Here is a 27,678-nt window from a genome sequence, read left to right on the forward strand (position 1 = left end):
AACTGACGCAGACAATTTTAATTTTGCATAAAGGACCGCGGTCTAGTCATAATCCTTTGATGGCTTCCGTTTTGAAACAATTAAAGATGACGTTGAAATATCTAAAAATGTAAACAATATAGCGACTAACCTGATAAAAAATATATGATTTAATTTTAAAAAACAAATATGACCTTCGCATGTCCTCTACGCAGCCCCGTACAAAAAAATCAATCACGTCAAATAACGTCTTTCGAAATAACGTTTTTCACTAAAATCATTATTCCTACAGTAATCGAAATGGTCCCAGTTACGCGCTCCACCTTGTATATTGTTTACATATTTTCAAAGTTTCAGCATTCCTCGTTTGTCTTTATGCATTAGCAGAATGTATAATAGGATATTTCTCTATACAATAATTAATCCTTGGCACTCGAATGACGACTCTCAGACACGCTACTAACAATTGCTATACCATTATTAAAAATATTATTTACATTGCTAAATTTGTTTGTATTTCATAAAATTTGTATTACTAAAAATTTAAATATTGTATGAGGTATTGCATCAGTTTCGTATGCATAAAATGAAAAAAATCACCTAAATCGGAAATATTCTAGGTCGGAAGAAATGTTTGGTTTCTGAATGAGAATAGCTTGGAGTGCTAAGGGTTGCAAGGGCCAGGTCGTTCCCCTGCATATACCTGCGGATTAACAGGTTCCGACTTTCTTGGATTTTCCTCGAGGTTAAGTGCGAACCTGGCTCTCGCAGGTAGCCAAATTCGCACGGGCCCAATAATTTTCCGCTAGCGAAAACAGACCATTTACGGTCCGTTTTCCCCCACTCGAGCCCCCTTCCCCTAATCCCTCTCTACAGCCGTGTAATAGCCCTTCGAAAACAGCGGCCGGAGCTCATTACTTTTCCGTCAGCGACGTGACGAGTCGTTAGCCGATTTTCCGCATTTTCGCATAGAATAGCTGACAGAGCCGATCCGGTTTGATTCAGATTGCCGATTATCTTCGCGCTAATACGCATCGCGTTCTTGTGTGCATACCGTGAATAAAATCGTTTCGCGTAAAGTTGAAACAATCTGTGTGAGTAGGGCAAACGTGTATTTTCTGCTACATGTGTATTCTTCGTGAGCAAAGTTTGCCAGTTCAGCAAGTCTATCACAAAAACAATTATAACATGAAACATTGATAATTGCAGAATCAAGGTCAGATGGAAACTTCAATGAAGACGTCAAACGTCTCGTCGGGGACCGTGAACGCTGTCTCGGGTTCCGGCACGTCTGGGAACACATCATCAGCAGCGAACGACAATGGTGACGTCTACGAATTCAAAAGCTCAAAGGAACCGACACCTGTGCGAGGCGCAAGTTCTTCGCCGAATCCTAATCCTGAAAAGGATAAAGATGGTAGCAAGTCTACCAGCGGTCAGGGAAACCAAAGCGGGAGCAACAATGCATCTACCACCGGTGGCTCGACGACATCTTCCAGCGAGACAACAACAACGTCGATTCCTGCTGACGATGCTGCTACTGTTTCGGCGTCACCTTCGTCCAAGCGTGCCTTTGAGGGCGACAACGCCGAGGAACAGGACGAAGAGAACCGCAGAAAGAAACGCAAGGACTCGGAGCCTGTGAAGGAGAACTTGAAAAACACAACAACTGGAAGGCAGAGCACTGGCAGGAACACTGCCAATTCAGGGGAAAAGGTATGCATCGTTTACTATAGGGCAGCATTGTTTCTCAATCTCGTTATTTCTTGATTCAACACGCTTGTTTGTAATGGCACCGCAGCACAGTGGGCTGGAAACCCATTTTTCGTGGTTAATATTACATTTTTGAAATTTTGTGAAAAAATATCTACGGGGACACATCACTCTGAAAACAAAATTCATAAATTCAAAGTGAAACCAATTATTCTAAGAACCGATTGTAGAGCATGAAATAACAAGTTTGATTATTTAATTATTTCCTAAGCATTGTTTAATCCATGAAACAAATTCTGTAATATTTATGACAATTTAACTTTGAGAAGGGTTTTCAAAAAATGTTTAGAAGTGTTACACATGGGACTTGTTTTATATGGAAACTTAGACAATTATTGAAGATCAACATACAAATTTCAAGTACATCTACCTGCAATTTTTAAAGATATGAAAATTTTAAAAAATGAATAAATATTGTAACTATAAGGTGATAGCCTCATCGAGTTCTTGAACTTGAAAGCTTCTACAAATTAGTAATTTTCTTTGCTTTGGTGTAAGAGTAACAGCAAGCACCAATATCGCGGTTCGTAGGTTGAGAAATGTTGCTATAGGAAATAAGATACTAAATCGTAATAACTATAACAGTTCTGTTTCTTATTGCAGTGCACAAAATCCGGTAAACAGGGGTCTGGAGCAACTTCTGGTAAGAGCAATCAGAATACAACTTCCATTAGCGCAGATAGGAAAAGTCCAAGTACCGCTTCGATGGCGAGTAGTCCAAAGCCTTCGAATCCTTCTGGTTCAACAACGAACACTAAAACAACCACACCGGCACCGCCCGAGTCTGATGGCGAAGACGATAGATCGAAAGGTTCTGACTCCGCTTCAGCACCTAAAGTACCACCTTTGAAGATAGTTATCCCACAAAGTAGTACGTCCGAGCAAGAACAGGGGAATAGAAATGGGAAAAGTACGTCCAACAGAAGTCACCAGCTACCGTACGTAGTGGCAAGTTCTAATAGCAACGATTCAACGGATAAAGATCAGAGTCAGTCTGCGAGTGGCACGACGAGTCCTACGGAAAGTGGGAACAATACAAAGAACGAGGACAAAAAAGATTTCAGCGGAGCTTTGCACGGAGAGGAAAGATCGACGCATCATCAGAGAGTGCTTAGAAGTTCGCATAGATCTAGTAACGGTAGTAATGGCTCGTCAACTTTGAAAGAAACATCTGCCTCCACCGGTAGCGGGAACTATCCTAACTCGTCCCCCTTACCTGTAACTGTTTCGACGGATCGTTCGAATAACTCATCGCCGCAACAACGGCATCATTCGCCAACGCCTGAAGTGGCTGGTACCGAATCTAACAAGTCTAGTACAGTGGAAACCTCGAATAATAGTACTAATTTAAAAACCAACATCATGATGGAGAAGTCCGAGAAGAATGCTGATACTAGTGGGAAAAGTCAGAAGGATAGCAATGTAGAGAGTTCGGAAAGCACGTCTACAACTACTTCGTCAACAACGTCGAATGTAGGTACCCCGGCACCACCTGTTGAGCTTCATCCTAGAAAAAGAAAAATGAAACCTAATAAAGAAGCACAGCAAGCCGCTACAGCTGCGTCCAATGAAACTTCTGAAACTACCAATGCGGGTCCAGAAGTACATCCACATGATCAGCCCATTACCAATTGTTATCAATTGTTTCTTAATATTCGGAAACAGGTATGATTTCACGAATTCGAACATGATTTTATTCATTTATTTATATATTGCGGAGTAATAATAACTTTTCTTATTTTAGATTGAGCGAAGAAGAAAAGGCCTTTTTCCAGTCCAACCAAAACCACCTCAGGGTTTCAAAGACTATTTAATGAATCGTTGTACATACGTGTTAGCCGGGAATGCGAATAAAGAGCCGAACGTTAATCCTCCGGTCGGATTACAAGGCGCCATGAAAGATTTATATGTCGAACAAGAAAAAGAAAGATATCGGCTTAGAATGCAACATGTTGTTGAAAAGGAGAAATTAGTTTTGTCAGTGGAACAAGAAATTCTTAGAGTACACGGCAGAGCTGCCAGAGCTCTTGCCAACCAGTCTCTTCCTTTCTCTGTTTGTACTATATTAAAAGATGAAGAGGTTTATAACGTTATTACGCCCGAGCAAGAAGAGAAAGATAGAAACGCGAGGAGTCGATACAACGGCAGACTATTTTTGAGTTGGTTGCAAGATGTGGATGATAAATGGGAAAAAATCAAGGTAAAAATGTTTCTGATTAAAATATTTAATGTGACCTGATTAATCGGGTCGACATTCGTTATTTCGCACAGTGTCTTTGATTATTCAGGTTAGATTAAGATATATTACGTAAAAACCAACTGATAAGCAATTCCTGCCTATTGGTTTAAAATGGCGTCATACATCAAAATGTTAACAAAACGGCGATGAATTACAATGGAATGTCATTTTAGGAAGCTATGTTACTTAGACATCATAACGAAGCCGAATCGTTGCACGCAGTACAAAGAATGGATTGGGAATGGAAGCTGAAGGAAGTTGGACTATGTGAATTCAAAGCAACACCGCAAATAGAAGACATGCATGTACCGATGGTTCATGTTTCGGATGATTTCGATTTACTCCCGGCTTAGTGAATAGTGACTGATTGGCTGGCTTGGTCTAACTGCTCATACGATTTTGCTCATTTTCAATCTCTACTGTCCCGAACAAAACGCGAAAGTGTTCATTCTTTAACGTCTGAATGGTTCACATGTTCTCGCACACGAAAAGTAACAGTGGCGCGGTTTAAATTTAGTTTACTTAAAACATACAACACTGAATGCTAAACTTAACATCGGTCTTGCAACGTCCCAAGGGCATCATCTAGACCTGGGTCATCGATGAGCTTCATATTTTCGTCAGGATCCAAGGAGATATACCCTTCATAATGTTCAGCATAAGCATATATGTATACTGAGAAAAAAAAATATCCAAGATGCTAATTTTGTTGCGTCCGAAGTTATCAATCTAAGTTCTTCTGATTTATCTAGCTGTTCGTAAATTTTGGATAGCAGATTAGATTAATTTGGGACTCTAATTACTTCCCTTTCTTCATTAAATATTTTAAGGAGAGTGTAATGTTTTTGTACGCTCTCTTCCGCATATTGCAGCTTGGACATTAGATATCATATTTTGTTCGACTTTTATGATTTTTCTATTGTATAGGAAGTCCTGAGGTACACCTAGGGCCTCCCTAAATACGTATCCAGACACTATATCTAATTCGCTAAAAATTTTGTGGGGCATTATTTTAAGGGATATCTCTCTGGATCTTTCTGCTAAGTTTCACTGCCGATTGGTGGTGCCAGTTTTCGATAATTTATAGGTGTTATTTTTAGCAAAACTTTGTAAAATTGTTATGACTATTTCTCTGGTTTAAATTAAGTGATCGTATGTTAGTATAAACTCAGATGATTTGAACTTTAGCAAGCTCCAAGATTAGTGGGACAAATCGGGTCTAATTTCTAAAAATGCAAAAACCATATAATTTCCGGTACTATCATGTTTATCTATTTTTTTTTATGCGATCAATATTCTTGAATCGAAGATTGACACTTCTGTTTCGAATTAATCTTACTGAAACGTATGATTGCATTTTGATGTATAGTTCGGTTGGGGTATATTGGCGTGGAAGACACAATGATGAGTTTTTAGAATGGCTTCTATGAAACCGAGTACTCATTCACGAAAACGTAGGATCCAATGATACTTGATTTGGCCATTCAATCTACTTCCAATAATGCACTTGTAGATGTGAAAATGTGTACAGTGATCGATCGTGTTCTAATTGTGTGCCTGTCAGTGCGTGCGTGCCTGCTTGGAATTATTTCGAAGGTAACGACTATAATCTGTGATCTCTCTCATAACGTATTCGCTACTCTTTTACGGTTTTTAATTATTAATTAATTGTTCTTAAAACTGTTAGTATATCTTGAGACTGTTTAGGAGACAACTTGACTCTCTAATTAGGCTACCCAATTGCATTTATAGATTTATTATTTTTTTTTTAAATTGTTCATGGCATACTTCTTTTTCAGATTGCATTATGTTGGTATAAAAGGTTTTTTCTATTCACAGAAAGTAAAAAATTAAATTAAACAATCATGAACCAATTGTTTAACTAGTAATTATAGTTATTGATTGAATTAAATTCGAAAGTGTCATTTTTAAAGTTCCTCAAGTGATATATTTATTTTATTGTGCAAAAAATGTGTTTGTTGTTTTATTAAATCTAATTTAACAATTTTATTCGAGGCAGAACTTTGTGTACAACCTTCTATATCAACACAATATTTTTGGAGAGAATGTATAATAATACCTATGAAGGTGATGTTTAAACATTATGCGATGCATCCATTTTGTGTTGTTATCATTTGGTACTGTATTTTTTCAGTCCATAATGTCGACATAACAATGTATTGTATATATTTTGTACCTAGATACTTATAATAGATTTTAAATAATGTATTAAAGTAGTTTTAAATTCGGAAGGTGTGTAATAAATAAAATTGTTCAGACTTAAAATTATTAATTTCGCTTCTCTTGACTATTTGGTAGTGTCCTAATTTTTTCTACATTATGGTTCAAGTGAAAATCTATTGGCTTGTAGTTTCCCATGATTCTATGGTAATATACTAGATCTGGAAATCCCGATTCATTAAAGAACAGTGGTTTTCCTTTTACGTAACAAGTTGTAAATGGTCCAGTTACATCAGGCACATTCACATCATCCTCTGTAAATTCAACCTGAAACATTTAATATAATTGAAGTATAGTCTGTGTGTTGTGAGAAGAGACCCAGGACGGCACAGTGGTAAGGGGAGCGAATTTCTGGCGATACACCAGAAGTAGTAATGGTAATCTTCTCGGCGAATAGTAAGAATACATGTGACTCAACTGTATGTGCCTGAACAATCAATTTCTTTGCGAATTCCCTTTCCTTCCCTTTCTTATCTCCTTATGAGATGCGGAGAGAAAAAATTTAGAAAAGTGTTATAAATACCTTTCGTCGTTTCAGAAGTATATTGTATGTCTCTGCAATATATCTGTCCTTTTTAGAATTATAATACATATCAATTACGTATTTCTTTCCAATAATATAGTGTATCAATAATGGAGTACATATAGTATAGAGGGAAACAATAAACAATAGTCCCAATGATATTGCTGGGCGATCTAGTTCCATACATTTCATATAAACAGTTGGCTGAACTGCTATAGTTGCGCATGTAGTTGTTAAAGATAAAGCTTTAACATTACGAAGAGGCCCCTTCGACTTTCCTGTATATATATGTACTTCGTCTGTTTTATCATTGTTCTCTGTGTGTACATATTTGACTTGAAAAGTTCCAGTCAGTTTCTAGGGTAACAAAATTGCATACATTAAAAATACTAATAGGTTATCTAGAAAAAATTACGCTTTTGTTAATGACATGCAGTGATATCGTAAATAATACATTTAAAAGTAATGAAAAAGTTGGCTTAAACTTATGATATCTAAATTCAATTCTCTATCACCTTAAATTCGTTAATTAAAAAGAAGTAGTCTAACCTTAATATTACCAATGCTGCATAGAGAAGGTGTAATAGTACGTCCTTGTGATGCGAATTTTTGTAAGTATATCGTTCTTTGGATCGAAATGTAATTTCGAAATATTAAAGACATTGTTGAGAATTGTGAGTGTCTATATTATTATATAAACTTGCACATACACTGTTAGACATCTATTATCTACATACCCGTATTTACACTCATATGTTTTAGACCCTGAACAGTTCTGATTGTCTAGAGCCCCGTGGACGTGAAACAATAAAATACCAGAGAGGAAATGAGAGTGCTCACGCCCGGGATTTTAGTGTCCCCGGTATAGTGCTGTCCCCTAGTCTAATTTTTAGCCTGGACCAGAACCTGCAGACGAGATGTAGGAATAGGCCAGTTCAGTCATCTCATCTTATGCTGTTTCGTGTCGCACGAAATGAAATACCGTGAGAATAAAAGTTATTCTGTACCTTGAATTCTATTACCTACCTTTTCTAAGAAATTAGGTGGCAACATGGTCGAGTGCTTGTCGACGTCATTACCAAAAGACAGCCAGAAATAACAAATGAAATACCGAAAGAATGTTCATGGTTTAAAAGTTATTCTGTACCTTGAATTCTATTACCTACCTTTACTAAGAAATTAGATGGCTACATGGTCAAAGGAGTGCTTGTCGACATCATTGGAAAAAGAAGTTGTAAACATTACACAGCCAGAAATAATCAATTTAACAGTGAATTGTGTACGATAAATTACTGCGTGCGAATATTCATGGCTTAAAAGTTATTCCGTATCTCGAGTTCTATAATTTATTTTTACTAATTAATTAGATGGCAAGATGGTCAAAAGAGTGCTTATTGATATCATTACCAAAAGAAATTGTTATAAACATTAAACAGCCAGAAATAACAAATTTATCAACAATTACTATCACGGCGATCGAGAGCTGCCCAGGCCCACCTTGACCACCCCGGCCCACTTATTCCTACCTTCCAGTTGACCAGGGATCGTCCAGAACTGCACTGGACATCACTGGCCGACTTTGGTCCACCTTTAGCTAGCCTAAGGTGGACCAACGGTCATTTAAGACTTCCCTGGTCCACCTTAACACAAGGGCCTAAAAGACGATGCAGCTTCTAATACAGGCTAAAAAGATGATGCAGGTTCTGGTCCAGGCTAAAAAGATGATGCAAAAAAGTGGGGACACTAAAATCCCGAGCGTGATCACTCTAATTTCCTCTCTGCTTGATAAATCCCGATCGTCATCACGGAAAAAAGTCACTCGTATTTAAGGACCCTCAGAAAAATATAATACTTTAATGAAAATAAATATTAACAATTCGCTCATTCTCAAATATTTTGCATTTGAATTTTGTTTTTAATTTTTAATGCTACATAGGCTTCAGTAATACATCTTTCTTCAGAAATTCGGACCGAAGTACACGAGATAACACATTTTCGGGAATATCAGCATTCAGTGCTTGCAAGCTCATTTCTATAAAAGAACTACTTTCGGCTTGGGTTCCTGCTTGAATTGAACTATCAGAATGTAATGTCTTATTATTTGCCTTTGGGGATAATTTGTCTCTGTTAAACTCCTCTGAAATTTGAATATTCTCAGCAAGCTCGTGCGTTGTTTGCGTACAAATCTCTTCCTTGATACTTTTACCTCTTCTTACGCTCTCTAATATATCTTTGTCATCTGTGACATCAAACATATCAAAAGATTGTATATTCATCTTCTTTATTATTTCTGTTATATCATCTGGAGATGGAAGCACCTCTTTAGACCTGGATTCACCATTTCTAAAATTTTGTTCCGCATTCGTAATGTAACTTTCCAAATAATTGTCGATTTCAGATTTCTGCGATTTCAACGGAACATCGCATAAGTTCCCTTTCTTAAAATTTGGCGTCGACTTGCTGCTTGGCCTGACAACAGGCTTACTTCTTTGACATTGTTTATTTGCTAGCAGAGAGCTGCTACCCAAGTATTTCTCTGTCGATAAGTTTGCGTAAGATCCGTGCGTCCAAAGAGCATTTTTTGTACTATTATCGATTGATTTCCTGTTAGTAGATTTAGTTGTTGCCCTTGGAAACAGTGCATCTTTGATTTTATCTGCTCTTTCCTGAAATGCTGATTCAGAGGCTTCTAATACCTTCATTGTGCCTCGTTGCAAATACTGATTCGATTTTGGTTCCAAGTATGATTTTTGAATCCGCTCTATCTCTCGTGTCATATCCTCCAGTGTGTTGTATAACTTTTTCGTCTTTGAGCTGGATATGAAAGTTTTGGTTCTGGAGTCTCCATTGTGCGACCTCAATGACTGCCAGTCAGATTTCACCTTTTCCACTTCATGATCTATGTCGCTAATGAGATTTCGTTTCCCTTCAAAGCAAAAGCAATTTTTGTACATTGTGAAACAATAATGAACAGTTAGCCTATTGATAAGTATACCACTGACGGGGACACGGAAATTGCATAATTCTGCATGAACATAAAGAAGTTATAAAGAATGCGAATTAAAAATCTTACGTCTACTACGATTTTTCATCGATCGCTGATTCGTTTCTGCTTCTTGACATGTTATGTTAGGCAAATTCGTATTCTTCTTACAATTTGCAAAATCCTCCTTCTCTGGATTGACTGACGCTGAACCGGATCGAAATTGCAATTTTGGTAATGTCGTGGAGGTATGATCGTGAACACTGCTGTGATTTTGTATAAAGTTATCTGGAACAATACAATGATTTAAATATGTTATGCAAATTCATTTCTTTTATGTATGTATTCTGTGTTTTAGTTTCGTCATACCTCCTTGACCAACGTTGGACAAATTTACACTTCCCTTCGGTATGTTCACGTTAGGGGAACTCGTTTTCGATGTTGCGAATGGATTGAACTCGTATACGAAATTGTGCGTCGCTGTGACCCTTGTTATTGGTCTTCTTACGTTCCTTTGGAAGCTTTCTGTATACTTTTAATATTTTTTGTGAAGTTAGACGTAATTTCAAAAAGAATTTACGTATAAAAATATCAAGGCAATAATCGTAGGTGTACAAATTTTAATTCATGGCCCTCTCTATCGATCAGTAGTAACATTATTTTACATTGAAACCTCTTATCCGCCGATCTGAAGATTCAATAATTATTTATAAGATGACGGTTTATAAATAATCAACAAATTCGAGAAGAAAGGACTATGAATTAATTTGTATACCTAATAATACATTAACAAATAAAGGGTACAAAGAATATTTTGTTGAAATAAAATATTTCCCGTTATTTATTGTTGATCGTAAGGTAAGGATGTATCTGTCACTTGATACGTGACTGTCGCGCGCTTCTATGACGTACGCAATGTATACCTCTGTTGGTCGGGTTGTCGCATTTTAGGCGGAATTTTAATTGTTAATAACTAAAAGACGATGCCAAAATCGCAATTTTTTTATTCTTCATTTTCGACTTATATTGTCATGGAGGACCATCCCTTAAATTTTCTCCCACCTGTAGTCGAACACTCTGTATAATTCCATTTAAAAACGAAAGATGACTCTCTTGTCTCCTAAATTAAAGAGTCTATTGTATCTTGGATGGCTGAGTTGAAATTAAAATTTTTAGGAGTTTCAATCGGGAATCGTTCACTTGCTCCTCCATATTAAAATGTCAAGGCCTTAAGATACATTTCGCCGAATTTTAATCTAGCTAAATTCGATTTGGAACAAACTGAGAGAATTCGATGAGAAAATAAAAATAGTTTCGTTAGTTGGCTCTCGAAGGGTTAAGAATGAGGTAGCGCAAATAATCATTCGTTTCGATAAATAGTAGTTCAGTTCTGTTCCAAGTTTCGATAAATCATCCATTCTGAAGTGTGGATTACACTGTCCAACAAAATTAAACTTTTTTCGAGTTTTGCAATACCTGTTGGGTGATTCTTATACACTTTGTCATCCTAAAACCGAATCTGAAAGTAGAATTGCTCCATCACGCAACGTTTTCGAAAAATTTTGGTTTTTGTAAAAATGCCCGATTTTGATACGAAACGACGTGTTACGCAAAAACTAAACACGCGAGAAAGTTCAAATTTGAGTCAAGAGATAGAGGGGACTCTCCTCTACATATTCATATAGTCAATTATATTTTTATGTACTTCCTAATAGTTGTAAATGGTTGTTAAAGTTTGAAAATGTGCCGACGCGGGTACTTTGTACGCTCTATTTTTGTATTTATGTGAAAAATCCTTTATCTAGCAGGAATTTACTATACAGGAATGCATTCTACAGACATTTCTGGTAAAGAAACCATTCACGAAAAGTATTTGGTTCCCTTAATGTACGAGAAGGATCAGAAAATGTTAATTGACAGCGTGTGCGCGACGCGTTCGCGCCAGACGGCCATTGCAGCCTTTTCGCGACTCGCCAGGGCCGTCGCTATGCGTAGTCGACGTTGGTACCACTCAAGTATGTCTTTGCTTACTATGCTTAATTAAATACATTTTTTTTGTCTTTTTGGGTGCCAATCATTACAAAAGATTATAAAAATACGAGTTATATTCACATTTCATTGTGGAAATGCTTAATAAAGAAAATTGACCGCAGCAATGCGGTGACTGGAAAATTTTATTTTCAGTAATTGTTGTCTTATTTTTGTAATTTTCTTTATTAAGCATTTCCACAATGAAATGTGAATATAACTCGTATTTTTATAATCTTTTGTAATGATTGGCACCCAAAAAGACAAAAAAAATGTATTTAATTAAGCATAGTAAGCAAAGACATACTTGAGTGGTACCAACGTCGACTACGCATAGCGACGGCCCTGGCGAGTCGCGAAAAGGCTGCAATGGCCGTCTGGCGCGAACGCGTCGCGCACACGCTGTCAATTAACATTTTCTGATCCTTCTCGTACATTAAGGGAACCAAATACTTTTCGTGAATGGTTTCTTTACCAGAAATGTCTGTAGAATGCATTCCTGTATAGTAAATTCCTGCTAGATAAAGGATTTTTCACATAAATACAAAAATAGAGCGTACAAAGTACCCGCGTCGGCACATTTTCAAACTTTAACAACCATTTACAACTATTAGGAAGTACATAAAAATATAATTGACTATATGAATATGTAGAGGAGAGTCCCCTCTATCTCTTGACTCAAATTTGAACTTTCTCGCGTGTTTAGTTTTTGCGTAACACGTCGTTTCGTATCAAAATCGGGCATTTTTACAAAAACCAAAATTTTTCGAAAACGTTGCGTGATGGAGCAATTCTACTTTCAGATTCGGTTTTAGGATGACAAAGTGTATAAGAATCACCCAACAGGAATTGCAAAATTTTTTTGGTGTTGGACAGTGTTATTTGTTAAGCATTATTGCACTTGTTGTGACAGAAAGCATCTAACTTTGTTTAACCTCCATCCTGGTTCAGTCGAATGCGGATGGGTCCGCAGCTTCTCCCGTGTAGAAAATTGTTTCGTCTTGTGTTGCTCCACGTCTGAATCGATTCTCTCGCGATTGCTTATCGAAAGCGACTTCGACGATTCTTTTTGATTGACCCTGATAAAACGCGGCCTACGAGAATCTATTAATTAGTTCTCAAGACATTTTTACAAGTAGTATCACAGATGCCTTTTCATCTGTGATACATTAACTCATGAACAAATAATTGTGAACATTTAATTGATAAGGTATATTCATGTTAATGAAATAAAAGTGTACTTGTTATGAAAATTGACCCGAGCGTATTCTTCGACGATTCGTTCAGGATTAATAAAGTGCTTGAAATTAAACACAATTTTGTCGCCTTTCTTCAAGAAAATTGGCCCAGCGAAAACAGGTTTCTTCTTATTCGAGCTCCAAATAGATTTGCATAACTTCTTATATTCCCTGAAATACGATATTCTGATTATTTTAATTGATATCACTTCGATATCACAACGCGACATTATAATTGATATAATTCTAAAATTTGAAGAAGAATTTCCACAAAAATGTGTTAATCAAAAACGTGTCAAAGTGTCAAATTTAATATCTCTTCTTTTTTGTGCTTTAAAAATAAGTATAATTAATACAGGCACAGCAATTGGGTCCCTCACCCTGGTTTACATGACAGTTTCATTACAACGATCCCCTGAAGATTCTCTGAAGGGAAACATATATATACATACTTGACGTGTCGGGAGGGCAGACTTTTGTCTTTTAATTTATTAGCATTTTGTGTCTTCTCTTTTATGGGTATCCGTTGTTCGATAGATCCGATAAAAACTGACAATCCGTTGATACGTTTGCTCTCCTTTCGATTTGGCTCGCTTGCCGTCGAAGTATCAAGATTCAATGGCAAAAATGCTGGAGTGATATGGGATTTCTTGCAATGCGGAAACTCTCCAACAGATTTCGCCAGTTCTGGGAATAATTTGTCTCCAAGCTTAGATTTTCAAAAGAACCATTAAACTAGAATGATAACCTTGTACATGCTTGTCAAAAATAACGTCTGTCTAAAACAAAATGAAGATAGTTAGTGATGTGCTTTTGCTCGACATTACTTGAAGCGAATGACCGAAGTTCGACAATAAACCGACGTGATGCAATTAATAAGTATTATCATGAAAAAAATGTTTCCACGTCTTACACAATAATTGTTGTCAGTTTGACGTCGACGAACGTTTTTGCGAAACGTTTTTTTGTCATTTCAACATAAAATCTTAAACAAAAAATGATGTATCCTATGTGAAAAAAAATGTAGAAGTCATTCAGGTGGCTTGTTTCAGGTGCCTCACCTTGTATACAAGAAGCTCGAGAGCCGCCGTCGCCGAGGAGTGTAAACATAACACGGGTGGAGTATTTCGGTGTGAGTTCACCAAAATTTCTTTATTTTTCATTATTTTTTTTTAATGGGATTTTCATCAACATATTCGTGGAATTTTTCTGACTAAAACGATACCAATTATCATATAATTTCAATGATATTCACTTGTGTAATGAACGATGAAAGTTCCACCCCATTAGTATTACATTAACGGAAAAATTAATGTAAATGTGTATATATACACATTTGCATCAGACTCCCGGTACATAAATACACAGAATATAACATGACATAATTTTGCGAACATTCCACAGGAAGTTTGCTGTTTATGAAAAACATTTGTAGGCGCATGTGACAGCAACGTTCCAATATTCCCCCAAACCTTCCGTCCGATTCAAAATTATATTCCGAACAATAGAAAATGTTCTTCAATTTCTTCGGTGGTTCGCCGATTCTCTGTCCCGCGGCATCATAATATCATGACGATGAATTCGGTATGGTTGACGTCGCCGTTCGTCAAGTTCAACACCGACAATCTTATTTACAACGAGACCCTGTGCACGGAGACACACTTCCTGAACAAATTCGCGAGAGATAAATACAATGAGCGACAGGGGAACTTCGCCGTGGTCTCGAACTGCTCCTCCAAGTCAAACTTACTCTCGCAAGAAGGAGCGCAGGATGAAAATATCGAGGAAAATTTTACGGTGACAGCGAACGGTGCCTCTTGTTTAAAAATTGACTCGAAAATAGCTTCGAAGAAAACGAAATCTAGAAGCACGCTGTCCGAACGAAGTCTTCATTCGCATAAAGTCGCAAGCTCCTCGAACGCCACCGACGAAGCTTCCAACAAAATTCACGAGGCCGATAATATTGGAACGGAGCTTTCCAGCTCGAAGAGAACGAAAAGCATTAATTATTCCTCGAAAAAAACGAAAGGTCAATTATCCGCGAATGATACAACAGAGAATAACACGAAAAACGATCTTCTCAACAGTCCTTTCGAGTTGGTACAGATTTATCCCGGGAACAAAGAGAACATTTCCGATCTTGAGAGAACATTCTCCGACGTGAGCCGAGAAGAAAGCTCGCTGACAAATCTCCCGAAGGAGAACAAGAAATCTTCCAGAGTTCCCGAAGACGATGCGCCTCCGTTATCAACGTTAAAGTGTGGACAAGGCGATGAAGCCTGCGAGCATCATTGTTTAATAGAAACAGCTTCAAACGAACAGTGTCGTAACGAGTCGAAAGCTGTAGAAGATATCGAAGAGAAGAATGAAACCTTTAAATTGAGTATAGTAAGAGATACAGACTTTACTGCGTCTTCCGACGACAGTGAGAAATCATGTTTGTCGCCGAGAGGGAAGAAACGTTTATCGTCAGCAAGATCGAGGAAAGTTTTAAAGAGAACCGAAGAGCTTATGAATTATCTAGACCATGACACGAAGAAAATGGATTGTGATTTCGCGATTGCGAATGATTCTGAGTACGATGAAACGATACCTTTCGTATGCAAGTCTGAAAGAACTCTGATGGAAGATCTGATTGGAATGAAAGAAGATAGGGAAGACAACGTAATCTCTTCCTCGTTAGAAGCAGACATGTGCAGCGCTGACGTGTTCGATAAATATCCTAACGAATCGAATGAAAATAATGTCGCAAAATCCAGATGCGATCCATTCACCGTTGCCAACAGTTCCAATACCGATTTGTTTCAAAGGAACAGCACGGGAATTAGCGTGAACGAAAGAAAATTGGGTTCTCACATGGAGAGTATAAATTTAAAACAATTTGAAACAAGGGAAGAAGGAAAAAATATTTTGAATAAAATTGAAACGATGCGAGTAAATGCCAAGCAAAATGGCGGAAATCGTACTAGTGAGAGAAAGATAACGGAGTATGCTATCGACGATGCCAACAACGGAATCATCGAGAATAGCGAGCAGTTCGACCTGGATTACGGGAATATAAAAATATGCAATTTGTTGTCGAAAATTCACGAACAGTTATATACTAATTTCCAAAAAATGGAAAGCATTTGGATACTGTTGCAGGATACGAGTCCAATCGATTCTGTTCGTTCGGCGATGCCTCTGCGGCTTCTCGTCAGAATTATTTCCAGGTATGGACGATCAAATTGAAATAAAGAGATATGCGATTGTTATGTTTCTTTCCAAAGTTTTCTTGATGTGCTTGATTTTTTCATACAGGTGCAAAAGTTATATTCACGATTCACACGACAGCTACAAAGCTGAGTCAAAGATAGCTAAAAGCTTGTTGAGTTTGGTTATCGACTTGGCGAAAGCGGTGGATCAGAATAAACTTGTTTTGGAAAAACAAGGTATCAGTTGTTTATAATTTTCTAAAGAAGAAATATGTATTGTAGGGTGTTCCAAAAATGTTGTACTTCCTTGAAAGGGATAATTCTCGAGACCATTTGAAGCAACTTTTTTCTTTGGCAAAATGTTCTCCGCGGCTTTATTAAGGAGTTATTGACGAAAAACGCGGACCAATCAGAGCACGGCTATAGCAGAGAATCCGTCCACTGTAGCCGCGCCCTGATTGGTTCGCGTTTTTCGTTAATAAGTCCTTAACAAAGCCGCGGAGAACATTTTCGCAAAGGAAAAGATTACTTTAAATGGCGTCAGAAATTACCCCTTCCAAAGAAATACAACATCTTTGCGATATCCTGTATTTGTCAATGCCTCTTTAATATTAACATTTTTATAGAGCGGCAGTTAGACAGCCTCCTGGTGAAATTATATCAAGAAAAGAATTTGTACAAAAAAGTGAGTCGTAGAACATGAATTGTTTTGTGAATTATAACGAATAATTACTTTTCACTTAGAGACTGATGATGAACGAAGTTATTTCCGGTTGGGATCACGGGCTTCGCGAAATAAGTGATATAATGCAAGACATTTCGGATAAACTGAGAACCGTTATAACTGAGAGCGAAGAAAAGGAGAATGTTAGGAACCCAAGGCAATTAAGTTGATTAAGTTAATAGAAGCTAATGAATTATCCTTTAATTCTCCGATTAGGTACTTTAAATAACGTACATTCATTTTGAAAGAGTATCGAATGCTTCGTGAATCGGATAATTTTCGAATGTTAGCAACACTTTCAATAAACTTGTTCACTTGTAGTGTCGTTAACAAAATTTTCGTTTGGTACAGTTTTAGGCGGAAAGATGGCGTCGTCGAATCGAAAGGCCCGAAAGGGAACCTAACGAAGAAAGAAAGTAACGTTGAAACGCAGATGTCTGTTACTTTGAACAAACATAATGCAATAAAACAACCGAAGGGCAAAACGGCGATGAAATTCGCAAATACTCAAAGGCACCAAGATGTAGAGAAAATCTCGTATAATGAATCACTCAAAATTGTTGACAGAAAAATGAACTACGACACTAACTTGAGCAGATATAACGTAACGAGTCACCCGAAATCTAAACCGTCGACGAAATCGTTAAACATTCAAAGGTGCCAAGATGTAGAGAAACCCTCGTGTAATGAACCACTCAAAATTGTTGAAAGAAAAATGAACGACAGCATTAGCTTGAGTAGGTATAACGCAACGAGGCGCCCGAAATCTAAAGCATCGACGAAATCGTTAAACATCCAAAGGTGTCAAGAGAAACTATCAGTTTTCGAACCACTCAAAATTGTTGAAAGAAAAATAAACGACAACGTTCGCCATTCCGAGAAAGGCAAGCTACTCAAAAAGCCCACGCAAAGTGTGAACTTTGAGCAATCGAGGCAGCCAATGTCTCGACAAAAGTATCGTGTTGCTAATAATCCACAACCGGTATGGAGACCGGGCGGCGTGGTGAAACTTCCATCCTCAAGCAGTGCTACCACCTTGACGCAGAGAAATCGACCGTTACTTGCGCAAGCTAACGAAAGATCGATTCAATTAACAGATAATGCCAAGTAAACATTTTATGAAATCTGATCAAAGTTTCGTTTAAAACTTCTTCTATTAAAATTCTGTTTGTGCTATTTTGTATTACTGTATCTTGGTGCTTACACAAGCCTTTATTATACAAACGATACTCTTTTCAGGGAAGGGAAGCATGGGCGATCAGGCGAGTCTAAAAAGAAAATCAGCACCGACCCGTATTTGACAAAATGCAGGATACCTAATTTGACAACAGACTGCTCTAAACAGTCGAGCAGAAAACATATTACGAATCCAGAAAGTATTTCCAAGCTGAAACCGAAGTCAAGGGCGTTGAAAGTGTGTTTCAAAGAGCAGAACGTATCCTCTTGCCGATCAGAGAAAGTTTTGAAATTGTTAGAAGAAATTATAAAATCTCCCCCGGCCGATAAAAAAGACAAGAGAAACACAAATAAATCAGTGATTGGCGATCGTCAAAACGAAACAGATCCGATTGATCCGGAACGATCGATGGACCCAATTCCGATCGAAGAAGAAATAGAGATACCGCAGGATGAGCCCACGAGAGACATTGATCCAAACGAAGTTCGTGAAAGCCGATCTAAACATGCTGAAGTGTTCGAGAAAACTCAGCAATTGATAGAAGAGCTTCCTGAATGTCCTCTGACTGTTATTTCGCCGACAGATTTTTCACCGTCCTCGATTATCAAAGATCAGCCTATGGATTCGAAATCGAGCGTCCATCTGGAAAATTTGCATTCGAGGAATAATTCGAATTTCACTTGCACCGAATGCACGACAGAGTTGAAACCCAGTTCGATTTCTACAGCCGAATTCTCCACGAATTCTTCATCCCAAAAACGCCAGAAAGATGAGCTGAGCACATCTAACGATTCGCTGACAGTTAAAGCAGAAAGACACAAAGATTCATCGTCTGTTAACGTATGCTCGAACTCGCACACGATGTCTTTAACTGTGCTGAAGGAATTTCTTCGCGACCAAGGGGTGGACGTTGGATTGTTGAACAGGGCTGAACAGTGCGTGAAAGACAAGCGGAAGTGTCGTGGTTGCGCGAAAACGAAGTCTGCGAGTTTAGCAGACGTAATGATGTCTAATAAACAGCGCGATAAATGTTCTAAAGATTCAGCAGACAGTTCTTGTTGTCGGGGAGACATGTTGAGAAAAATCGTGCAGAGTAGCGAACGAAACTCTGCCGATTTGGAAGATGCTGCGAAGAGCTTGGATCATAATTGTAAAGGTGACCTAAAGCTTTCTGCACCTGAGAAAAAAGATACTTCGACATGCACAGAGACGAATAACAACGATACATCTGTTCAGACGAGTCTTCGGGAGATGCGGACGAAGAGCGTACAAATAATCATCGAGGAGGATACTCCATTGGCGATGAAACAAGAAACGGAAACGATGGAAACACAAACGGAAATGATTTCGACCAAGCACACTGCAACCGATTGTAAAAGTAATTCAATAGATGCTTCATCGATGACGGAATCGAATTCGGTTAAAGACAGTACTACGGAAACTGTGTCCTATGCCTCGAAACTGACGGAACGGTCTGATCCAAAGGAAGAAATTAGCGATCATTGCGATAAGAATGCTACAAAATTTGTTGAAATATGGAATGAAATGGTTTCTAAAGAAATGCGTGTCAATGATGACCAAGATTTAACGGAAAAGCATCGTCATCTCGGAATATCGAATGAGGATTCGAGTGACAAAGCTCCGGTGTGCGAAGAATATGGCGGCGGTCGCGAATTAGGTTTCCGCGAATCAGATTCATCGACGTCGTCATGCTGCTCGCATATTCCAGAATGTTGTAAACATTTAAATTGCTGGATAGACCCAGAAATGAATAATTTTTATAATTTTATTTCTTCGGAGACAATAGCGACTCTAGAGAGCGCCGCGATTAGGGCAAGAGATATGTACAGGGCCATGTACATCTACCAACAGCACATGGAGAGTAAGTTAAAGGAGGAAGAAGAAAAGAAGAAGTTCGAAAAGATAAAAAATTGTGAACAGTCGAAGAACCTGTCAACAATCGACAGCTTCGATGTTATTGTAAAAGATAGTTACCATTCTTGCAAGTACAACCTTGAGATTTTATCACGAGCGGAAATCGCGTCGTTGAGCGACGAGTCTGAATACGAAATTTCGGAATCTGTTTCGATGCCGATTACAACTGTTTCGCAAAATGAAACGGACGTGTCTGGCGAAGATGGTTTGGAAATTTGCAAAAAATCGTCTAGCCATGCTGTCTTGGGAGTTGTGAAATCGTTGATGGAACTGTTGATTCAGAAAATGGATGATATAAAAATTACGGAAATAGATTCTGTTCAAACGGTCTCGAGCAGGACGTGCTCGAAGATCCACATAGAATTTTCGAAAAAGGAGACTGAAAGGAAAAATGAATTTTCAATTTCACCGTTTTCCAGGCAAAATCTGTTGATGCTTATTTACGGTGTCGTGTGCTCAATTGTATTTTGGTGTTTGCGATTCACGATTACTTGTGACGTTGTTCTATGATCACATGTGCCGTTTTCGTATTGTTCATTTAACTTTTGTCGGTTTTGCCAGTGTTTGTAAATGTGTTGTTGCATTGTTGGACTTTTGTAGTTTTATTCTTTTGTCGATTAAATATCGCGTTGTGTATGCATACAATAATAAATCTGTTTTCATGCATATAGAATGTGTACAAATATTACGACGCTACTAATGTAAAACGTCGCGCTATCAACATTGTTTAATGTAAAGTATTAATTCATTTCGTTAAGATATTTCTGCTGTGCCATGTTTGACAATTTTATGTTTTCTCGACGATTCTTTGCTATTGTTTTTAATTTTCATTGAGTACTTTATTTTGATTTCTGAGGAATAATAATTGTAAAGATAAAAGTAATAAATACTCATCATCTGTATCATAAAAGTATTATTAAACAATAAAGGAAATCATCTATCATGCATCGGATTATCATACTCATTCATGTCACGGATTAATGCATGAGTTCGATCCCAGTTATTCTTAGGTTCGTTACGATCACTTCGATGAGATAATCTCCTGCTTAAGAAATGATTTCATAATTTGTCGTTGAAAGGAATCAACACGCATAGCCCTGATATCAAATTAATTAACGTGAAATGATTTCAAAATAAATGTTTAATATTATTCTAGAAATGAATGCTTTAAAAAAGATTAAATTTTTTCTTCGAAAAACGCATAAAGTATTCAGCGATCCACCATATTCTAAACGTATTTCTTTATACTTTTATTTATTGTATACCGATGCAATAGAAACGTGGAAAGAAATAAAAATAAACATTTATATATAAATAGAAGAAATGAAATTGCAAATGGCGAGGTACAACGATGTGCTCTTATCAATACAATCTATTGTTTACGTATAAAACCTCATAGAAATAACGCAACACGTAACCGAATGTTTCTACATCTATTTCAAACAGTTAGGTGCACGCTCGTCAACACAGGTAAACGATTAAGATATTTCTATAAATCGTCTCATTCCGTTACAAAATTAATTCTGAGACACGATCAAAACTATCAATGGAAGATAAGTTTCACTCATTGTCGAGGACGTCGATGGAAGCTGATCCTGTAATGTCTAGCAACTGCTTCGAGGTAAAGGTTGCGATGATCTTCTGTGGTCCAGACTTTTGTGGAACCAATTGATGCTCCACGTAAACATGTTCTTCCGGTCCAACGTTTCGGAACATCAACGTCTTGTTCTTGATGATCCCCGGCCCCGCGTAATTGAATTTGCATTCTGTCAGCTCCCTTCTCAAAGGGTTTGTGAAACTGAGACTGATGGTTGATGGTTTTCCTACGACGAGTTCTTCGTCAATCTAAAAAAAAAATTATTTCTTTTGATTAAAAAGTTGCATAATGTAGTGTATAAATACTGCAAGGTAATGTGAACATACTTTGTAAATAGTCTAAGTTTTAGGTGATCTTTGAAGACGTTCAATTAACAGTAAACTTATAAAACGAATAGTTGTATTATCATTTTTATAACTATTCTAAACGTTTGGATATTTATAGACTATAATTATATTGTGTTATGTCAATTTAATATGTCAATGCAGCTCCTGTATCTTGCAATTAATACACCAATTTTTTTTTCGTATAAAAATTCGTGGTCTATTTATAACGATATAAATTCTACAACCTGGTGTTTAGAAACTATGGAAAAAGATGCAGTGGTCACTCTATATATGTCCCTACTGCCGCGGGGTATACTCGGTGAGAGGCCATGGAGCTCAAGTGGCCTTGGTCGTCGAGGAGTATAAACATAACACGGGTCGAGGATGTCGGTGTCAGGCCAGGAGACCACTACTAATCCAATAACAAATCTTCTTTATTTTTCATTGTTTTCTTATGGGACTTTCACCAACATATTCGTGGAATTTTTCGAATGAAAATGATACCAAATATGATATAATTCCGATGATATTTACTTGTGTAATGAACGATGAAACTTTCGGACGCAAAGAAGGACAGCGTATGGGAAAGAAAGAGACGCGGACGTTGTCTCTTCATTTCCCGAACCCGATATTGTTCCTAACAGTTTTACCTTGACCACGATGTTGGGCTTCAAGACCTGGAAGTCATCCTCGTCAGCCCATGTTTGTCTGGTCTCCTTGACCGTAGCAATGCAGTACAGCTTCATAATGCAATACTCCACCAGCTTATCCAGGTAATCATCCTCCGTGACCGCAAGCCGCAATTGTTCGCCTAATTAAATGAGACGTAAAAATTTTATCAAGTCTTAATTCTTACAGACTGGACAGATTTCTGTTTCTCGTAGAAATTTTTGAATAAATTTTTAACTACTCATGTATGAAAATATATAATCATTTTGAAAGCGTTCTTACGAACTCACTTGCGTGGGGTTGAAGCACAAAATCACCGGCAGCTCTCTTCACTAAATTCGCCTTGACTCCGGTATAGTACACGCTACCAGCGGATAAAATGGCTTGTATAGTTCGCGGCTGGTCCGATTTGTTCTTCATGTGCACCGTGACAGCGAACGGTTCACCTATCTTTACGCGTTCGAGATCCTCAAGATCGAATTCAACATCCTCTTTGCCAGGAGAGGGCAAGGAGTAAAACCTTTTAGCGACCTCGGTGCTACGAACTGCTCTGTACAACGTCAAACGCTCTGCTTCAGTGCCTGGATGGGATTAGAACATTTGTTTTCTATTTTACGAACTTAATAAACAAATTTGTAAAAAATCGATCGGTCATTTTGTTAATCCTCGCACGTTTTTCCGGTGAAAGTTCATCGATTTTCATCTACGCAATTACGTTCGAAAAGCAATCATGCACGCATACCTTCTTTTGCCTTGTACACCGACGTTATGTCCTCTCTGTCTCTGTCGCCATTGGGATCGAAGATCCAAGGTGCTTTTGTGAGTATCATACGGCCAATGCTATTGAAAAAAAAAAAAAATAGATAGATCTTTTGATTCCTTTCTCCAGCAAAGTAAGATCTTGATTTAATCCATAAATTAACACACAGCAGTATCAGTTTCGAGAAGAGTCGCACACAAAAAGTCTTCAGGAATGTAATCATTGCGCAATTCGAAATAACCCGTGTCCCGAGTATTTGCATAAATATTTCGTTGTTGCATGCGTGAGGACTATGTAAATTAACAGTGTGTGGCATTCGTCACGGTTACGCCAAGGTCACGATTACCAATGCAGCAATGAATTTAGAACGAGTACGTGACTCAGACAAAAATTAAATGTCTAACGAAACGATGTTTATTTTGCTATCCAGAGGTTTTAACGACTTCGCTTAATCACGTACATATGGTAATTCGACATCGCTCCATGGGTTCGACTATTTTTCAGAAAAGTAAGGAAACACTGATCCCATCATAATATTGTACAATCAAAATAACTGATGTAATAATTAAACAGCGGATCTTTATGCAAAATAAAAATTTTCTGTCGACATTGTAACAAACTTCTAATGTTTTTACTGTTTCAAATTACGCCTACTCATTTTTGTCACAAATGCATAAAATCCGCTGTCTAGTGATAATGCAAGAATATCGGAAACACAAAGTTTATCATAACAATGATTTTTCTAACATTCTCTACAACTTCCTAATAAAATTTGATTCACCTAACAGATTGCAGTAAAAATTGATTTTCAAGTTTAATGAGTCATTCACACTGAAAGTGTTGATCTAACCAGGATGACGCGTGCAGATACTCACTGGTACTTATTACAGTCGATTTTCGAGTATCCCAGCTCACTTTCCGAGTCTTCCTTCCATCTCATAAGGTCAGCATTCACTGAAGCCACCATAAATGTCACGTCAAAATTGTATCCAACAGCTCCTTGCCTGATAGCCTCAACGGAAGCTGGACCGCATTGATAAACGCCTTCGGAGGGTTCTTGAGGGGTTGCATCGATCGCTTGCCAACCCCCATACCCTTTAGGCAAGTCTGGTCTGGCCATCCAAACGTCGTTCCAAACATGATAATTCCAAATGGAATCCTCGCCTTCCGAGTTTGGATCGAACCCTAGCTCCTCGTTGTCTTTGTCGTAGTAACGATCGACAGAGAGCGAAGCGTTTGCATCGTGGGCCGAAACTAAGTTCGAGACCACTCTGGACGGTATGCCAAGGGCTCGGCACACGGTGGTCACTGCTCCAGCGAACACCCAACATTGTCCATATTTCACGGACTCCTGCGACTCCAAAAATTGCTCCAAGATCGGCACACTTCCGGTCCACGTGGCCGGCGCTGTGCCATCTTCGTATTCGCCGTCCCAGCGACCCATAATCACACCTTGGTCGTCGTTGGAGTTCATCTGGGGATTTAATTGAACTCAATTATCATACTTTCGTCGAGCGGAAATTCACATATTTAATGTTAGGCTGTCCCAAACATTTCTTCCGCAACGTGCACGTTTAGCCCCTTGTCATACGATAACGAACCAGGTAAATACAGTAGAACCTCGTTCAAGGTTCCGAAAGCTCGTGGTGGGGATTGTGGTCTACGCAGAAACAAAAGAATGATTGGTTACCTCTTGCGTTGTACAATCTCGACTTTTGCACGTGTTCTCGGTCCCGTTTCGTGCAACGAGCGAGGTTCTACTGTAGTCATAATGAAGATTTCAAACTAAATCTATTAACCCTTAACGGTCCGGAAGTATTTCATGTTTAGTTCCCACCAGGTCCAAGCTATTTTTCATACGGTGAGAAACTGTGGATTCAACATTTTTATATCAACTATAGAAAGGAAAATATTTATATTTTATTTCATATATATTTATATTTTTTTTTTATTTTTGCCGCCATATACGCAGCATGGGACCCAGTAAGTAAAAGTGCCATGCCGCTTATATGGCGGCATTGGTCCGTTAAGGGTTAAATCTGAATGTTATACTATTATACTGTTCTTTGGTAAGCAGTAACGATTTAAGGATTGAAGCAAATGTGGACAATAAATATAAATTTTCTTTCCTCTTCTATATAAGCTTCTTATAAATGGAATTATTGGCTTACGATTCTCGAAATGGCTCGGCACATTTTAATGGGATCTCCTCTAGATATGGCCTTAATACCGGATCGTTCTAACAACAACTGACAAGCCGGAAGCACGCAAGCGTCGAATTGACCAAAGACCCATTCTCTGCCACGGGAACTACCCCATGGACCAACCCATATCTTGCCAACGTCGTTTAACACGTATTCGTCCAGCAACTGCTCGTCGTCCATAAACACGAGGTCATCTGCGAACATTGACATTTTTACATGAATGTCCGTTCAATGTAACATACACAATCCCTGTCTAAAAATTAGGACCATTTGGGGTCACGTTTTTAATAAAACATTGAAATCTTATCTATTCAAATCAAATTATATCTATATATCAATTATATCTTATATCAAATTCTATCAGATGCATGCAGCGTTGCCCGCAGGGGCGTGACTACGTGCCCGCCGTTCTCTGCAGTGTCGCCAGATCAAGACTTGATCCCACACTCTAACTTCCTATTCTCCACGTTCCCGCCGTGGCCCGGTGAATTCTTATTCTGTATAAATGAATGTTGTAAATTTACGTTGTCTCACCCTTTACCCACGGATTGAACAACAAATAAATATCCCTCTCGTAGTTGTAAGTATTCGGCGCCGCCTTCCTCTCTATCGTGGTGGTCTCCACGTTCAATTGCCAAACGCCAACAGGGCTGTCGATGGGGCTTCGGACTTCCAAAGAAAGGTCTACGCCATTGACACTGATCATTCGCACGCCCCATGCCTCCAAATCAGTCAAGTAAGCATCCCTGTTGGTGACGGTGTTTACACCCCTGGTGCCTCTGAGAACGTTCGGGTTTGGACCGAAGCTGAAGAGCAATCTGACGATGTCCGTGGCGTCTACATAGTCACGATTGAATCTGAGAGCGACATTGAAAGCCTGACCACGTCTGAGGACAGGTGTCGGAGGATCCAAATGCACAAGCTCATAGTTGATAGTGCGATGAGCCGTCGCGTTCTCTTTCTCGTAAAGGTACACCGCTTCGACGACCAGTGGTTCTTCCGAAGACATCTCGAATGATGCAAGCAAAAACGCTTCACGAAACAGATTTTAATTAACTGCTTGACCTGTGAATTAAATGATACTAGATGTAACCAAAAGGGTCATTTATTTTTTAACTTACTACTCGTGTAAGTCGAATAAACACAGCGGAATAACAGCAATGTGCATTTTCATATTTTGTGGAAGAAAATGGGTAATCCTATGATTTGATTAGTAATATTAGTTTAAAATTAAATAGGTTACCAATCGGTAGCAAATGGAAATTGGAAACAATTGTAGTGGAAACAATAGTAAAAATTAAATGTCATTTTTTATATTGAATGTCTCAAAGAAACAGTTAAAATCAATTGAAACACCCTGTATAGATGGACGATTTACAAGAAACTTTCATTCGTGACGTAGTATAGTATGTATTTGTATTATAAAACCTAAGAGTTACCGTTACCTCGCCGACAATTATTTCATCGACAATCGTTTCACCGACACCTAGCTTCGCCGACAATATTAACTCACCGACATTTTGAAAATGTCATTTCATCATCAAAACGACATTTTCAGATCAACGTCAGTTATTTCCCCGACAATAATTTCCCCAACAGTTATTTCACCAATATAGGTGGTTGGTTATTTCAGCAGTTATTCATCCACTGATAGTTTGTCTGTAAACATTGTCGGCAAAACTCGATATCAAGGAAACCATTTGTTGTGATATGAAAATGTCGGTGATTAATATTTTTCCAATATAAGGAAGAGCAGTATTGCCAGCGAAGCTAGGTGTCGATGAAGTCGTGTCGGTGAAACGAATTGTCGATGAAATAATTGTCGGTGAGGTGATGATAACTCAAAACCTAATAGAGCATCTAACCCAGACGAGTTATTGCAAGTAAAAGAATAATTTTAATAATAGAACGAACTTACAATGATTTCTAATATAAAAGGTCTATGTATTGTAGAATTTAAAAAATTGCAGTTTATTACAAATGTACTGTTTAAGAGTTAGCAGCTACGCTTTGGAAGTGTGTCGACGCGTGTCGAAAACAGATGGCAGTCGGATTTTCCGAGAAAGTTTTGTAACAAGAATCCCGAGG

At 38.1% G+C, this 27,678-nt stretch overlaps 5 protein-coding genes across 5 annotated transcripts in view; 2 read left to right on the top strand and 3 right to left on the bottom strand.

The window, feature by feature from the left end:
- LOC143352449 (uncharacterized) overlaps positions 1-6,277 on the top strand; it is a 31,617-nt gene extending 25,340 nt beyond the window's left edge. The window contains exons 5-8 of the mRNA XM_076784949.1: positions 1,189-1,695; positions 2,356-3,417; positions 3,497-3,952; positions 4,165-6,277. Of these exons, the coding sequence (XP_076641064.1) occupies positions 1,189-1,695; positions 2,356-3,417; positions 3,497-3,952; positions 4,165-4,344 (2,205 nt within the window). The 3' untranslated portion in view covers positions 4,345-6,277. The remainder of the gene's footprint in view (positions 1-1,188; positions 1,696-2,355; positions 3,418-3,496; positions 3,953-4,164) is intronic.
- Positions 4,871-7,547, bottom strand: LOC143352459 (transmembrane protein 70 homolog, mitochondrial). Its single transcript, XM_076784966.1, has 3 exons — positions 7,305-7,547; positions 6,756-7,112; positions 4,871-6,499 (listed from the first exon to the last, which is right to left on the bottom strand). Exons 1-3 carry the CDS (start codon positions 7,416-7,418, stop codon positions 6,281-6,283), a joined length of 690 nt encoding a protein of 229 aa, XP_076641081.1. The 5' UTR covers positions 7,419-7,547; the 3' UTR covers positions 4,871-6,280.
- A 1,053-nt stretch (positions 7,548-8,600) lies between these two features.
- Positions 8,601-10,700, bottom strand: LOC143352242 (uncharacterized). Its single transcript, XM_076784572.1, has 2 exons — positions 10,108-10,700; positions 8,601-10,026 (listed from the first exon to the last, which is right to left on the bottom strand). The coding sequence occupies exon 2, from the start codon at positions 9,707-9,709 to the stop codon at positions 8,684-8,686; it is 1,026 nt and encodes a 341-aa protein (XP_076640687.1). The 5' UTR covers positions 9,710-10,026; positions 10,108-10,700; the 3' UTR covers positions 8,601-8,683.
- Positions 10,701-14,579: 3,879 nt separating this feature from the next.
- LOC143352208 (uncharacterized) lies at positions 14,580-21,175 on the top strand. Its single transcript, XM_076784535.1, has 6 exons — positions 14,580-16,216; positions 16,305-16,449; positions 16,695-16,883; positions 16,943-17,087; positions 17,171-18,029; positions 18,162-21,175. The coding sequence occupies exons 1-6, from the start codon at positions 14,580-14,582 to the stop codon at positions 20,542-20,544; spliced, it is 5,358 nt and encodes a 1,785-aa protein (XP_076640650.1). The 3' UTR covers positions 20,545-21,175.
- A 144-nt stretch (positions 21,176-21,319) lies between these two features.
- LOC143352450 (hemocyte protein-glutamine gamma-glutamyltransferase) lies at positions 21,320-26,648 on the bottom strand. The gene is made up of 7 exons (XM_076784951.1): positions 26,125-26,648; positions 25,558-25,784; positions 24,262-24,860; positions 23,369-23,466; positions 22,917-23,207; positions 22,608-22,768; positions 21,320-21,879 (listed from the first exon to the last, which is right to left on the bottom strand). The coding sequence occupies exons 1-7, from the start codon at positions 26,597-26,599 to the stop codon at positions 21,595-21,597; spliced, it is 2,136 nt and encodes a 711-aa protein (XP_076641066.1). The 5' UTR covers positions 26,600-26,648; the 3' UTR covers positions 21,320-21,594.
- Positions 26,649-27,678: the final 1,030 nt, after the last annotated feature.

Source organism: Halictus rubicundus, chromosome 3 (genome assembly GCF_050948215.1).
Source record: "Halictus rubicundus isolate RS-2024b chromosome 3, iyHalRubi1_principal, whole genome shotgun sequence".
In the NCBI taxonomy this organism is placed as follows: domain Eukaryota; kingdom Metazoa; phylum Arthropoda; class Insecta; order Hymenoptera; family Halictidae; genus Halictus; species Halictus rubicundus.

What these genes read in the sequence shown, in the direction of transcription:
- LOC143352459 (XM_076784966.1), bottom strand. Translation starts at nt 7,418, where the DNA reads ATGTCTTTAATATTTCGAAATTACATTTCGATCCAAAGAACGATATAC. An exon ending in GCAGCATTGGTAATATTAAG is followed by an intron (nt 7,113 to 7,304) that starts GTTAGACTACTT and finishes TTGTTACCCTAG; the next exon opens with AAACTGACTGGAACTTTTCA. An exon ending in TACTTCTGAAACGACGAAAG is followed by an intron (nt 6,500 to 6,755) that starts GTATTTATAACA and finishes TAAATGTTTCAG; the next exon opens with GTTGAATTTACAGAGGATGA.
- LOC143352242 (XM_076784572.1), bottom strand. Translation starts at nt 9,709, where the DNA reads ATGTACAAAAATTGCTTTTGCTTTGAAGGGAAACGAAATCTCATTAGC.
- LOC143352208 (XM_076784535.1), top strand. Translation starts at nt 14,580, where the DNA reads ATGAATTCGGTATGGTTGACGTCGCCGTTCGTCAAGTTCAACACCGAC. An exon ending in AAAAGAATTTGTACAAAAAA is followed by an intron (nt 16,884 to 16,942) that starts GTGAGTCGTAGA and finishes CTTTTCACTTAG; the next exon opens with AGACTGATGATGAACGAAGT. An exon ending in TAGGAACCCAAGGCAATTAA is followed by an intron (nt 17,088 to 17,170) that starts GTTGATTAAGTT and finishes TCATTTTGAAAG; the next exon opens with AGTATCGAATGCTTCGTGAA.
- LOC143352450 (XM_076784951.1), bottom strand. Translation starts at nt 26,599, where the DNA reads ATGTCTTCGGAAGAACCACTGGTCGTCGAAGCGGTGTACCTTTACGAG. An exon ending in GCCGAGCCATTTCGAGAATC is followed by an intron (nt 24,861 to 25,557) that starts GTAAGCCAATAA and finishes TTAAATCCCCAG; the next exon opens with ATGAACTCCAACGACGACCA. An exon ending in AGCCCAACATCGTGGTCAAG is followed by an intron (nt 21,880 to 22,607) that starts GTAAAACTGTTA and finishes TTTTTTTTTTAG; the next exon opens with ATTGACGAAGAACTCGTCGT.